At 35.7% G+C, this 15,382-nt stretch overlaps 1 protein-coding gene across 2 annotated transcripts in view; it reads left to right on the top strand.

Annotated features, from left to right (window-relative positions):
• The first annotated feature begins 10,544 nt into the window (after positions 1-10,544).
• Positions 10,545-15,382, top strand: part of LOC106073025 (serine/threonine-protein kinase ULK4-like) — a 39,792-nt gene continuing 34,954 nt past the window's right edge. For both annotated transcript variants that reach the window (XM_056013396.1, XM_056013395.1), the window contains exons 1-5: positions 10,545-10,648; positions 13,372-13,568; positions 14,090-14,329; positions 14,793-14,952; positions 15,129-15,230. In XM_056013396.1, the coding sequence (XP_055869371.1) occupies positions 13,431-13,568; positions 14,090-14,329; positions 14,793-14,952; positions 15,129-15,230 (640 nt within the window). In that variant the 5' untranslated portion in view covers positions 10,545-10,648; positions 13,372-13,430. The remainder of the gene's footprint in view (positions 10,649-13,371; positions 13,569-14,089; positions 14,330-14,792; positions 14,953-15,128; positions 15,231-15,382) is intronic.

Raw genomic sequence — 15,382 nt, 5'->3', positions numbered from 1 at the left:
GTTTTTTTTTTTTTGGGGGAGGGGGTCAGTCTATTGTGCCGGTCTTGATAACTGCTTTTTTTCAAATGAAATTTTTGTCTCTATTATTGTTGTACTACAAAAAGTTTGTGTGACACTTTATGCTATTAATTTAACATGTAGATACTTCTATAGTATGTATTTCTATAGTCAGGCCCGAATTGAGTTGGATGTTAAGTGTGCTGCCACACCAGGCCCCAAGACTAAAGGGGCTTCACAGCATCCTAAAGCCCTAGCATTAGCGGGACCATTCAATTGGTGATAATGGGAATTACATTGTCAATTAGCATAGGGTCCCACATTTAAAAGTTTGTGACTGCTATGTATATATATTACGTATATAATGTTTCTAGAATGGGCGTAGTCAGGATTTTTTTCGTGGGGTTGGGGGTTGGAGGGGGGATTTTTTTCTCCCCCCCCCCCCGCCATATATATATAAATATATATATATTATATATATATGTATATATATATATATATATATATATATATATGCGTGTGTCAGGACTGAGTTCTGGTCAGCCTGGGTCTCCTGTTTACTGTAGAGGAGAAGGGGGGCAATCCAGGTTGTTGGTTTCAAAACTGTTATTGTTTTGGGTTGTTTTTATTTGGCGAGATGTTTTGAAAAACATAATGTAACTCATGATAAGGGGTGTGTTTTTTTGTGCCTAGTGCAGGACGGTTGGTTTTTTTGGATATATATTCTAAGTGTGGAGACTCGAACTATTTTTTGCTGTATGAGAGTGAAAATAATGGAATTAAAGATGTTTATATGTCGGTAAAGTGGCATTCTGAATCTTATTTTATCGTTGTATGTGTCATTATGATATTGTCCAGGACTTGGGTACATTTAGCATGAAAATGAGTCTTTGACATTTTGGGGGCCTGTCCAAAACAACTACATGCGATGGATGCATCAATCTCCAGTGAAGTATCTGCTGTATCCAGACAGCATATATCTCTGAGTACTGCAACCTGAAGTATCTACTGCACCCAGACAACGCATATCTCTGAGTACTGCAACCTGAAGTATCTACTGCACCCAGACAACGCATATCTCTGAGTACAGTAACCTGAAGTATCTGCTGCACCCAGACAACGCATATCTCTGAGTACAGTAACCTGAAGTATCTGCTGCACCCAGACAACGCATATCTCTGAGTACAGTAACCTGAAGTATCTGCTGCACCCAGACAACGCATATCTCTGAGTACAGTAACCTGAAGTATCTGCTGCACTCAGACAGCGCATATCTCTGAGTACAGTAACCTGAAGTATCTGCTGCACCCAGACAGCGCATATCTGAGTACAGTAACCTGAAGTATCTGCTGCACCCAGACAGAGCATATCTCCAAGTGTGTACTAATGAAAGAGTTCAAGTCCATAAGGAGCGGAAACTCGTCGTCTGTATTTTAGGCTGTTACTATCTAATAATAATGATTTAACATGCCGAATGTGTTCACTATTAGCAAGTAATAGTAGCACCCCCTCGTACGTCTAAACATAAGTGTATATGCATGGCCAATTTCGTTCCTCATAATTGGATTACCAATACGCTCATTCCTTAGATTATACTGAAGAAGCTGCTGCTGGATCTCATACTTATATGAATTTAACTTTTGTGGTACATTCTATTTGGATTATACTGAAGAAGCTACTGCTGGATATAATACTTATATGAATTTAACTTTTGTGATACATTCCAAGTACCGATACCGCGCGTAGGTATAAAGCCATGTTGGGATTACCTGTTGGATTATCTACCTGAAATAGACTAAGAGAAATCACATTATTGGATAACCTTGGACAATTGTCTTTAACCTGTTGGAGTACCAGTTGAACAACATAAGTAGGAACAGAGGTATTAGTATTATTTTAATTTTGCTTTAATTTTTTTTGTATGTATATCATTTTGTGAGGTAATATTGTAATAAAGGACACTGCTCTAGGAAAATGTCAGAGTTTATACCTCGTCCATTTGAGGAGATAGTAGCCCAGGCTCAGATGTTGGGGTTTAAGGGCAAAACGTTAAAGAAATTTATAGAGGCCCAACAGAAAATTGACTCAGATAGACTGACAAGGGAAGCGGAGGAGAGAAGACATATAAGAGAGATGGAGGACAAACAACTAGCAAGACAACATGAAATGGATAAGAAAGACATGACAGTTAACGACAACCCCCAACAGAATAAACAGTTAGACAAAAACCTAAAATGCATGACAGACAACGAGGACTTGTTATTCTACTTAGAACTGTTCGAAACGACTGCTACTGCTAACGACATACCCAAGACAAGATGGCCACTTGTCCTCACTCACAAGTTAAATGAAAAACTAAAATTGTTTATGATACAAACAAAACTGATACATAACACTGACTATGATTTTGTTAAGGGAGAGCTCCTAAAACAAGCCCAACTCACAGAAGAAGCCTGTCGAACACTGTGGCATGAACTTTCCCCAAAGACGGACGATATGAAAGATTTTTATGTCCATTTGAAAAGGACATTTGACAACTGGCTTAAAACATCACAAACCCCAATGACAGTAGACGGTATAATTGACCTTATAATGAGAGACAGACTTTACAGTGTGCTATCTTCTGAGGCCCTGAAAGATATTTTGCTACGAAAGCCTACTTCAGCCCAGGAGGTCTTAGACTGTATTGATCAATTTAGAGATGCCACGAAAGGCTCCACACATATTGTAAAGGGAAGTAACAAAGTAACTAGTAACGATATCCCATATGTAGCTTTTGGTGCCACTGGTCAATCTAACAGTCGTCGCCCAAATAATATAAACACAGAGGGTACACAAGTGATATGCTATAGATGTGGAAAGGGCGGACACATTGCTCGATGGTGTCGGGTAAAGATAAATGAGAATAGAGGGCCAACACAGCAATGACTAAGAGTATTACCAGAAAGGGGGCAACACGTGGGATTATTTGCATGTCACACTGATACATATAATTTTCTAGATTATAAAGATAAATCAGTTGGTGGATTGAAAATAGTTGAGGGATTTTTAGGAGATCGAAGGGTATCTGTCCTACGAGATACAGGGGCGAGCATAATTGGGGTCCGAGAAAGTTTGATAGAAGAAAGTCAGAAGATAGATGGGTTTTTCACTTTAAAATTAATAGATGGACAAACTTTTCAGTATCCACTTGCTTGGATAGACATTGATACTCCATTTTTAAAAGGAGTCTTTGTAGCGGCCATGTTCAAGGACCCAATAGCAGATATTATTATTGGAAATGTTGATCAGGCTAAAGCATTTTTATATGGGAATGCTGTTACTAGGGCCATGGCGAAAGCAGAAGACAATAGGGTCAAATCGGAAGATAATGACAGGATTGGTCTAAGTAAGTGGATGGAATTGGACAGTGATTTTAGAGAGGATCAAAGAAATGATAGTTCGTTAGTTAGATTATGGGAAAAGGCGAAAGCAGGAACGGTCGAAGATAAGAAAAAGGGATTGGTATCATTTATAGTGGAAGAAGGTCTACTTTACAAAGAATTTGGGAGAAAAGATACCCCTGGGGTAATAGAACGACAACTTGTAATCCCTACGAATAGACGTGAACTAATATTAGAAATAGCACACTCTACACCTTTAGCTGGACATATGTCTATAAATAGAACCAGATATCGGGTATATTCGCATTTCTTTTGGCCTGGGGTAGATAAAGATATAAAAACATACATTAAATGTTGTGACCTTTGTCAAAGAGGTAGACACCCAGGAAAAGCTGGAAAGGTAGAACTAGGGCGCATGAATATTATTTCCACTCCATTTGCTAAAGTTGCTATTGATATCATCGGACCACTCCAAATGACAGATCGGAAGAATAGATTCATTTTAACGTTGGTTGATTTGGCAACAAGATGGCCGGAAGCTGTACCACTACCTAATACAACAACACCAGTAGTAATAGAAGCTCTAAGTGCTATTTTTACTAGAATAGGATTCCCGGAACAGATACTCTCTGATAATGGATATCAATTCAGATCCGAATTATACAAAGAAATATGTCAGTTTTTTAAAATAAAGATTGTTAAATCAACACCATTTCACGCCATGTCAAATGGGGGCGTAGAACGCTTTAACGGGACTTTGAAGTGCATGCTGAGAAAGACGGCCGAAGCAGAACCTAAGAATTGGGATAGAGCTATAAACGCACTTCTGTTTGCGTACAGAGAGGTACCAAATGAGTCTACTAACATTTCCCCTTATGAAATGTTGTATGGAAGGAAAGTCAGGGGGCCTATGTCAATTCTAAAAGATCTTTTTACTAATCAACAGGTAGAACCAGAAATAAAGAATGTGTTTGACTATTTATTAGACCTAAAAAGTAGGCTGGCTGTGGCTTGTCAAATAGCTCAGAATAATAGCTCAAAACGTAAGGAAAATTATAAAAGGTATTATGATAGAAATAGCAAAGAAAAAGATATTCAAACAGGTGATTCTGTGCTTTTACTGAAACCACAGAGACAGAATAAGTTAGCCTTGCACTGGGAGGGGCCTTATAAAGTAGAAAAAAGAATTAACAAGTTTAATGTAAAAATAAAGAAAGGCAATCGAGTAAAAATCCTTCATGTTAACAGATTAGTAAAATATCATGAAAAAAACAACACGGAATGTACGGGTAAGGAAAATAGTGATCTACAACTCTCGGGAAGTGCGTCTCATGTCTTGTATGGGGGTCAAGGGGAAGAATTATTACATGCGTGCATAGCGTCCCTTGTAACCGACCAGGAAGATGATAACCAAGAGGATGAAGTTACTGAGTTACCTACTCTTGAGAGTACAAATTCCAGGGAACATATTAGTATCAATACTGAATTAACCGAATCCCAAAGAGAACAGATTCAGACGCTAGTTGAGAAGTATAAAGATATAATTACTGATATACCGGGTAAAGCGAAGGTTAAATCATTCAACATTGAGCTCACAACAGAAAAGCCTATTACACTGAGGCCATACGCAGTTCCTATTCATATGAGAGATGTCTTAGACAAGGAGATAGAGAACATGATTCAAATGGACATTATTGAAGAGTCTCAATCGCCCTATGCATTTCCTGTCGTTTTGGTTAAGAAAAAAGATTCAACAGTACGTACTTGCATAGATTTTCGGAAATTAAACGCGGTTACCAAATTTGACGCGGAGGCTATTCCAGACCAAGAAGATCTTTTCCTACAACTTAATAGTGCCAAATATTTTACAAAGATAGATCTAACAAAAGGCTTCTGGCAAATACCAATAGAAGAGAATAGTAGGAAGTACACTGCATTCAGGGTACCAAGTGGTCACTTTCAATTTAAATATCTACCGTTTGGTCTGATCAATTCTCCTAGTTTTTTTAATCGGACTATTAGGACCATTCTTAAAGGACTGGAAAATGTTGTGTTTTATTTTGATGACATTTGTGTATTCGGGCATGACTGGTCATCACACTTAATAGCACTAGAGAAAGTGTTGTCCAGGCTAAAAGAATATGGGTTTACTATCAAGCCAAGCAAACTTGAAATCGCGTATCCTAAAATAACTTTCTTGGGTAATATTGTAGGTGAAGGAAACATATACCCAGAACCCAATAACAGAGACAAGGTATTAAATATAAAAGCACCAAAAACGAAAAAAGAGGTTCGATGTTTGCTAGGTATTGCTAATTTTTATAGCAGATTTATTCCAGCGTTCGCGGAAATAGTATTTCCAATTACTGGATTGTTAAAAAAAGGGACACCGACGAGGGTCAATTGGACTCCAGAATGTGACCGGGCATTAAGAAAAATTCAAATGTGCATGACACGGGATCCTATACTGAAACTACCAGACGTTAATAGACCATTTATTGTGCAAACAGACGCGTCGGACATAGCCATATCATGTTGCCTTTTGCAGGAAGTAAAAGGAATATTCCATCCTGTTAAGTTCTTGAGCAGAAAACTGTTGCCCAGAGAACAACGGTATTCTGTAATAGAGAGAGAATGCCTTGCCATTGTTTGGGGGGTGCAACGCTTGTCCAGATATTTATATGGCGCTAAATTCACAATTCAGTGTGACCATAGACCACTGGCCTTTTTGAAGAGCGCAACATATGGGAATAATAGAATTTGTCGTTGGGCTCTATTATTACAATCATTTAACTTTAATGTAGAACATCTAAAGGGCAAACTAAATGTAATTGCTGACTTTCTATCTAGACTAACAGAATAGACCAACATGACATTGATTACAGATAACTGACAATTTATATTTATTCATTTCAAAGTTATTTGTTTGCTAGGATTGGGGATATGTAATTAACCGCCTTCTACAAAAGGTAGAATATATGTTTGCACAATATTTTTTGTTTACATGTTGATATGTATATATATATATATATAAATATAATTATAATTGCTTAGTATGTTGTATATAACATTTACATTTCGGAAAATATTCACTGACTATTTTTTTTGTTTATATATAATTATTATTGCCTAGCAGGTTGTGTATAGAATTGACATTTCATGTGGATACATCTTTTTTTTTTTTTTGTGGGTTTTTTTTTTACAAACTGTAGGCTATGTTTTAGTACCAAGATTACTTTTATTTGCATGTTGATATATGTACGTTTGGAAAATCTCTTTATCGGAAGTTTGTCTGTTTTAAATGAACCCAGAAACAGACAAAAATTAGAGGGGGGAGAAATGTCAGGACTGAGTTCTGGTCAGCCTGGGTCTCCTGTTTACTGTAGAGGAGAAGGGGGGCAATCCAGGTTGTTGGTTTCAAAACTGTTATTGTTTTGGGTTGTTTTTATTTGGCGAGATGTTTTGAAAAACATAATGTAACTCATGATAAGGGGTGTGTTTTTTTGTGCCTAGTGCAGGACGGTTGGTTTTTTTGGATATATATTCTAAGTGTGGAGACTCGAACTATTTTTTGCTGTATGAGAGTGAAAATAATGGAATTAAAGATGTTTATATGTCGGTAAAGTGGCATTCTGAATCTTATTTTATCGTTGTATGTGTCATTATGATATTGTCCAGGACTTGGGTACATTTAGCATGAAAATGAGTCCTTGACAGCGTGTGTGTGTACCTAATTAAATTTTATTACATTCTGACCCTTCATTCTTTCGGAAGACGTTTATTGTACCCTAGAATGGATTCTTCCATGAGCTAGTGTAAAAATTGTACACATTCTGCCCTTGGCAGCAAGGGGGTCTGGGGAGATCTGTGAGTTCCTCCAGCGGGGTTCGGGCCGCCGCCAAGCACTATTTCCGGTAGTTAAATTCTTAAAAATGCATATTCTGACGTATCTACAGTGCGTTATTCTGCTATTCAAAATTTTTGTTCAAAAACCTAATCTGCTATTCTTACTTACTTAGGACTTTGGGGATTTTTGTTTTATAGAAGAGGGAGGTTTAACCGCAAAACCCCCTGGTAGGGGGGTTTTAAATTCAAAACCTCCCTTGGCTGCGCTGGGCAAGTGATGGTTTAATATTAAAATCTCATCTAAAATAAACAAAATCAAAGCAAAATATCAGTCACTAAATTCTTAGACGTAACAATTATATTTTTAGAGAGCTTTTTTATATGAAAAAGAGCAGAAAAATAAGTTTTCCATCTCTGTAACCGATAGTTAATTAAATAAACAATAAAAATTAATAAGATAATAAAACAAAGATTGATAATTGAGAAAAAGAAAGTCTTTAATTTTACTTTGTCTACACGTGCTCATGTGACTCAGTTCATTAATTATAATTTGACTTTTGTTTAACTTTGTGTTGGTGTTTTGACGATGCTAGCAAGATACTTGATGGGATGGAGGTGACAGCCTGAATTGACCTAGTGGCCCTAACCCCGAAGACGCCACGGCAAGAGAATCTCCGACATTAATGATAAAAAGATAAAGAAACTGGGAGAAGCTGCCAATTAATCTGACTTAGATCCAACTTGAATTGACTTTTTAAAACAAAGACTGGATTTAGTAGCGATTTCAAGAAAACAAAATTTGAGACAAGTCGTTTTTTTTTTTCGTGCTGCTAGGAATCTTTCCACTTCTGCAAGGTCTATATAATAATTGGTTAAACGTGTTATATGGCCATTGCGTCATTTAATTTGATACAATGTTCGGTTTTTAAGGAATAAAGTAATTTTGGTTACCTTTAATGAAAATAATTTTCTTCCTAACAATTGCGAATCATTTATTTTGACAACTTTTCATTATCCTAACGATCTCAAATTTCGTGCTGCGTGACAATGCATTTTATTAAAATTATTTGCCGTACATTAGCTAAGGAAAACAAGGGAGATGACAATTAAATTTATTTTAATTATTACTGAATATTATTAATATCCCTTTTACATATGACCATCCCCATGCATGAGCCGTAACCAAACCTCTCCACCGAACTCGGTTCTTAGTATTTTTCTTCGTCTGCTCCCATGTCATTCCAGTACCCTCAGCTTCACTGATGACTGATATCTTCCAGGTTTGCTTGGGTCTGCCCACTTTTCTCTTTCCTTGATGATTCCAATCAAGTGCCTGCCTTGCAATATTGGTAACTGGTTTTCGCAGGGAGTGAACTATCCAACTTCACTTTCGCTTTTTTTTTATAGCTTGGGCTATGGGCTTTTGTCTAATTCTCTCCCACGATATTGACAGTAGTTATCTTTTCTGGTCACCTAATTCCTAATAGCTGGCGTAGGAATCTGTTAACAAAAGTCTGGAGCTTTTCCATATTTGTTTTAATGACTCTCCATGTCTCTGAGCCGTATAGAAGGACCGACCTATAACGTTTGGCCTTAGAGTGCCAGATTGCTTGAAGATTGGAAAATATTATATTATATTTGTTTTCCGAATAGATTATTTTGCAAGATTATTTGCTCACAGGTCTTGCGCAAACTTGGCAATTGGCATGTATGTTTACAAATATTTTAACAAATCAACACTTGACAATGTTATTTTTTTAGTTAAACTAGAAATCTCTAGAAAATTCGAGGCACTTCCATCGTGGGCATAGTGTTCAGGCTTATGGTGTCGTATGTCTGGAACACAATGGCCTTGTAGAAGACGCTATAAATTGTTTGTACCTTCAACTGATGAAGGCGCTTTAGGGATGTGTTGATACTCGGTCGTTAGTTGGTAGCGTTAAACAGCTTGCACACAGTAGCGTAGCGTAGCTATGGATTTGGAGGCCGTGGGGGGCGGGACTCTTTAGGGTCCCTGTATTTTGACATTTGACATCATGACATGAGATATTGGAGTAATATTTAATGTGAAAACGAATTTCGGATACATTCGCGGGACAAATCCTCAAGTGGATGGCCGGGGGAATTTTCAAATTTAGACCAACCACTCCCACCTAGCTACGCCAGTGCATGCACAACTAAACCGATGCAGGCGTATTGAATTCTTAAAGTAGAACTTGAAATAAACATAAACAAAAGCTAAATTTAACTTTTATTTATAAACATTTACAGATTCAAAAGGAGAGAAGATGTATGTAGAAACACAAGTGAAATGTTAATTTAAACAAGATATAATCTAATTAGTCACTAAAGTAATATTATTATATTTGATTTACACGATACACGTAGGCCTACCAATTCTTTTTCTACTGTAATGTGACATAACAATAGTGTATGACTCTTTATTTACGAACTATATTTATGAACGACTTTGATTGGTTGCTTTCGGCTACGTGTTGTTGTTTGTTTTGTTGTTATTGTTGTTGTTGGGGGGGGGGGGTTTGCCATGGTAAACTGTTAAACAGTGATAGCCGCTTAAAATATACAGATAATAAGATGTTGTCTTTACCGAAACTGAACGGTATTTCGAAAACAAAAAAAAATGTGTTCAGAGCATACATGGTGATTGGTATCATATAGATGCCAGGAAACATTGAGTAACAAGTCCTAGTTTATGAGAACTTGTCTGGTTTTCCAACATGACGGTGACAATAGAATCGCATATCGGGGCCAACTCGAGATCATGCTACAGCTCCATCAAACTAATAAAAATTCGCATGTGTCTGGACATGTCATCTATAGGACTTGGAACATTGTTGTTGGTCCCTTTATAGATTCATCGGAATATATTCCCTATATTAACACTAACGTCGATCACTAAAAGAAATAAAGGCCTTAAGTTTCTTGTTTATCTTTTAGTAGGCCTATGTAGCCTTTAAGGAATTGAAGCCTACTAGAAGCTCTATTAGCGGCCAATATTATATATACGTTCAGCGTTGTCTGCCAGTGGTCGGTTAAGTGTTCTTTTCACGGTCTACGCCTGTCCTCGGCAGTAGTTTTCCTTTTGGTCTCAAATATAATAATCGATATCATAATTGGTTATAGCCTACCTAAATCTACATTTTTTTTCCGTCAAACTGAGTGCTGTGTGAATAAATCTAAATCTATGAATATTAACGCTTTTTCGTCAAAACATTTTACAGTCAGCTGTCTATCCGAGAGAGAGATTTTTAAAAATAACAGACAAATATTATGGATAAATTGCCCTGTTGCTGTAAGTACAAAGTATACATAAACTATCAACAATGAAATACTTGTGGTTGTGCTACTGCGCTGAATCGGTGAATGTAAATTAAAATGAAATAAATTTCTTGAGATCTACGGTATGATGATCTAGATCTAGAGATATAGATTTATTTAAATTCTAGATCTATTTGTGAATAGCTTTAAAGTTTGGAATTCCTTTTTTCGTTAAGTTATATAAATTTAACATCAGGGCATCATAATTATCATTATGATTGATTATGATTGACAATCTCATGAATCTGATTGATAATTTTAAATTTAAATTTATAAATTAAATTAGATCATTATTTATGATTAATCATTTAATATTTATCATTTATTCATTACACTTTAAAATTACAGTTGATTACTAGACATTAAACAAAATTACAAATATTGAAATAATTACATTAGACTAGTCTCATTAGTTAGATCTAGATGACAGAGATAGTTGAGAGTTGAGATAGATTAAATCTAGATCTAGATTAGTTAAAATTTAAATTAATTAAATTAGCCATCCATTTCAACTTATTTAAGCCATTAGACGATTAGTCTAAATACTCTCAAAGACTAAAAAGTTATTGACGATATTGATAAAAAATTCTAGATCTAGATCATCATAGATGTATTAATATTCTATTTGAAGTAACTTTTTAAAATTAAGTCGACTAAGTCTGCTACTCCAAGTACCTAGACTACTACTGAGTACTAGACCCTAGTCTAGTAGTACCCTAGTCTAGTAGTACTACTCCTACTCACTCTACTATCTTAGGTAAAGTAGCACTAGCCTAGCATACATTAACTATCACCCAAAAATTTTTATTAAGCTGGTTACCTTACCACTTCTGGAAGTTTTCTTGCATTCAAGATGCACAAAGGCATTCTCCCAACATCTATAGCTCACTATACATCCTATTAAATAAAAGGAATGTTAAATTAAGTAAAATAAGGTAAGATCTTATCTTATATAATACAGATGTTACTTCAAAAAAGAAGATGAAGAAACAATGACTTAAATTCTGCCAAGTCACTGGTTTTCCTGGCTAGCTCACGCAACCCATTCCATGCTCTAATAGCACTAGGGAAGAAGGAGTATTTGTAAAAATTTGTCCTAGCATATGGGACGAGGAATGTGCCTTTATTTTTGTGTCTTTCTGAGTATTTTATTAAATTTTGTTTTTGTATATGAAGATTATGGTTCAGTGTTTTATGTATAATTGCTACTTTACTTTTGAGTCTTCTGGGAGGACAAGGGCAGATACTGAAGTGAATGTCCTTATTAGATATATTCTGTGACCTCTTTTCCCTTTGCAACTTCTCATGTGACTAAAGAGACTAATCCTTCATACAAGAAGAAAGAAAGGTGATAGTGCAACAGCGCCTGGTGATTACATATACACCCAATCTGTGTGATGACATATTCATCTTAAGGTTATATTCATGTTAAGCAACATTTCTTGTACATTTGGTTGAATATAATCATTATACAAAGCATTATGGCACTTTAATTTTATTTCAGTAGTTATAGGATGAATGCAAAAGAGGAACAGATAGTCTAAAGAATAAAATTATACCACTTTGCCAATCGCATTAGCAGTTATCAAACTACCTACTATTAGTAGTACTCTTTTTCTTTTAAATACATTTTACTACTCTTAATAATTTTCTTTTCTTTTGGATAGAGAGGAATTTTCAATTGATTATAATTCATTCTCCCATATTTTGACAGTATGTCTGCTTTTTTGTTTCCTGTTTCAGTGCGTGCTGGGATCCTTAGAATAGTTTTCTTGCTATTGTTGTTGAGGTTTACAAGAGCAGTCCTGTTTTATTTTATATTGGAGTATCAGAGTTATTCAAGTTTTGAAGGACTGTTTTGGCTTTAATCAGGAAGATATTTATGCTGTTTGGCATGATTGGGTGGTTTACTCAGTAAATGCTCATTAAGGGTCTAGCTTGCACACTACTATGACCAATGACCAACAGGAAGGATTTTACATAGAGGCAAAGATCCCTCTGTCTGGAGATTTCCCATCAACAAGAGGATCATTTTATCACATCTCTGTTGTTGTAAGACATGCCAAGCCTGTGTTCCCCAATCTTAGCAAGAAGGCCATAGGCCAAGCCCATGATGGGTTCCTACGTATTACTACAGTGAACCACCATTAACTATGAGAAAATGATCATCACCCCCTTTTAGAAACAGTGTAGCAGATGGGATGAGTTAGCAGAGCCTTTCTTTTATCCTCTCCACCTGCAAAGCTTGTTTGCTTGAACATGCTGTGGAAGCCAGAAGAAGGAAGTGTTCTATTCTAGTTTGCCTTTCTGTCTCCTCTAACATGATGAGGAAGCATGGTCGAGAGGCTAAGTGCGCTTGAACTTGGCTTGTCTTGGCTACCTAGAAGGGGGCTCGAGGTTCGACCCCCGACTTGGGCAGAGTTGCATTTACTGAGCGCCTAAAGGCAGCATGGAAAACCAACTCCTAGATACCCCCTCCCCCCCCCCCCCCCTCACTGGTCCACAAATGAGATTGGACCAAAGCGCTCTGAGCATGCTATAAGCATGAAAGTAGTGCTATATAAAAGCTATAATAATAATAATGAGGCCTAGAATATACCCCAGTTTACTAGCATGGCAGTACTAGTGCTCCCCTTTGTGCTCTGTGGCTGTTTCAGAGAATGCTAGTTACAATTAACTTTTCTAATCTTTCTTCATTAAGCCATTCAATGAATATAACAGCTCACATTTATATGCCTAAATGTGACATTCTTAACTATATAATTAATATCAAGCTGATGTGATCCTTTATTTTTTTTAATTATAGAAAACATGCATGAGGTAAATTTTGTCTTGGTTTGACTTCTTCACTGAATTGAGATCATTATGGAGAACTTTGTTCTATATGAAGAATTGGCCAAGGGGGATCATTCAATAATTTACAAAGGGAGACGCAAAGGAACTATAAATTTTGTTGCTATTCACTGTATTGACAAGTGTAAACGTCCAGAAGTCACTAATACAGTAAGAATATGTGAAAATATTTTTTAAAAATCAATATTTATTATCTTTATTAGACAGAAGAATAAAATTAATGTTATTCAAAAATTGTGACAATATTCTTTAGTCTTTTATAATTGACCTAGAGTAAGTAGTAATTTATATTAAAATTTAAAAGTCATGTAAAATATAAATATTACAAGTGTAAGAGTTTATTTATTTAATTTATTGAAAGATTGTTCTTTTAAGCATTCTGGACAGCTTTTAATAAAAAAAATTTTTGTATTCTTTTAACCTAAAGAAATTAATTGAAACAAGAGTATAATAGAATGTAGGTTGTATTTAGGATAGTGTCTTTTGAACAAAAGACCACAAGTTTGTAAATGTAACTGTGCATAGCTAGCAAATGTTACACTTCATTTGAAAATTGATGTGGTCGTTTTTTGTTTTTTTTTATAATGTCAGTCCATTTAGCCAGTCTTGTGTAGCTTGTTAACTTCATTGCTCAGCTGTCGACTAATGTTTTAATACTATCACCATTTCAGGTTCGTATGACACATGACATAGAGCATGAAAATATTGTAAGGTTCCATGAGTGGTATGAAACCAGTAATCATTTGTGGTTGGTCGTGGAGCTTTGCACAGGCGGCAGTCTGGAAAGCTTGATAGCACAGGATGGAAGCTTGCCAGAGTCCACTGTTAGGTCCTTTGGCATTCATCTGGTTACTGGCCTTCATTATATTCATTCTCTGAATATCCTGTTCCATGACCTTCGCCCTAGTAAGGTAGGCCTCGTTTGTTATTAAAAAGTTATATTATATTTAGAAACAAAGACATTAGTGAATAGCTAAGGTTCACATTTTCCCACTTAGAGATGGTCCAACGAACAGGCGCTGTCAATGACTGCCCACAGCCTTGTCATCCAAAGGGCTTTGCTCCTCGAAAGTTTATGTTCTGCTTAAAAGCAATGAATAAAAAAAGACTCATCAAAACATGTCTGTAAAACATATATTAGATATATTATCAGTTTCTATTGAAATAAAACTTTTATAAATATACATATATGTGGCTGGTGGTCCAAAGATTAAAGAACACAACAGTATATTTACTTGAATACAAAGACTCAGCTATCTCTTAAATATTTTTCAACATCTTAGGTAGGTGAAGCTGCTGGTGGTCAGTTTAAGTATGTGTATGCTAAGGTTTATATTTAAAAATCAAAAAGTAATTCCTTCTGTGTTCTTACAGATTTTGTTAGACACTGCAGGCTCTTTGAAATATGCAGATTTTAGTTCTTCAAAAGTTGAAGGTGAAAACCTGGAGGAATTATTTTACAAATTTGCTGAATCTGGAGAGCAATGGAATACTCAGTCTGTTGAGGAAATGATGAAATTCAACAAATGGACTGGTTGGTTGTCATCTGGATAATGTTAATTTCATATTTCTTACAACTTCTTTAAAAATTATAGTCTGTAGTTTTTTTTTTGTTATTTTTACAATGATTAATAATAACTGATTTAAAATTAAAAATGGAAAAGAAATTCTTTTTTATATTTGAATTGTGATTTTTTTCCTTTGCATTAGGTTCTTTAATATATATGGCTCCTGAGTTGATCCAAGGGGCAGAACCTAATGTTTTGAGTGATTTGTGGTCCCTGGGATGTGTTTTATATCAGATGTTTGCTGGTAAGACTTTTATCATTTCTTAATATATTCAAATGGTTTTCAAAGTCAAGTTTTAAGGTCTATAGAGCAGATTAGGTAGAACACAACTGCTATATGAGTCATGTGACCAGCACAACATCAACCACTTCAATTCTTACTGGTACTTTTTAGTT

Source organism: Biomphalaria glabrata, chromosome 16, assembly GCF_947242115.1.
Source record: "Biomphalaria glabrata chromosome 16, xgBioGlab47.1, whole genome shotgun sequence".
Lineage (NCBI taxonomy): Eukaryota > Metazoa > Mollusca > Gastropoda > Planorbidae > Biomphalaria > Biomphalaria glabrata.
This window is presented reverse-complemented; position numbering and strand designations above follow the sequence as displayed.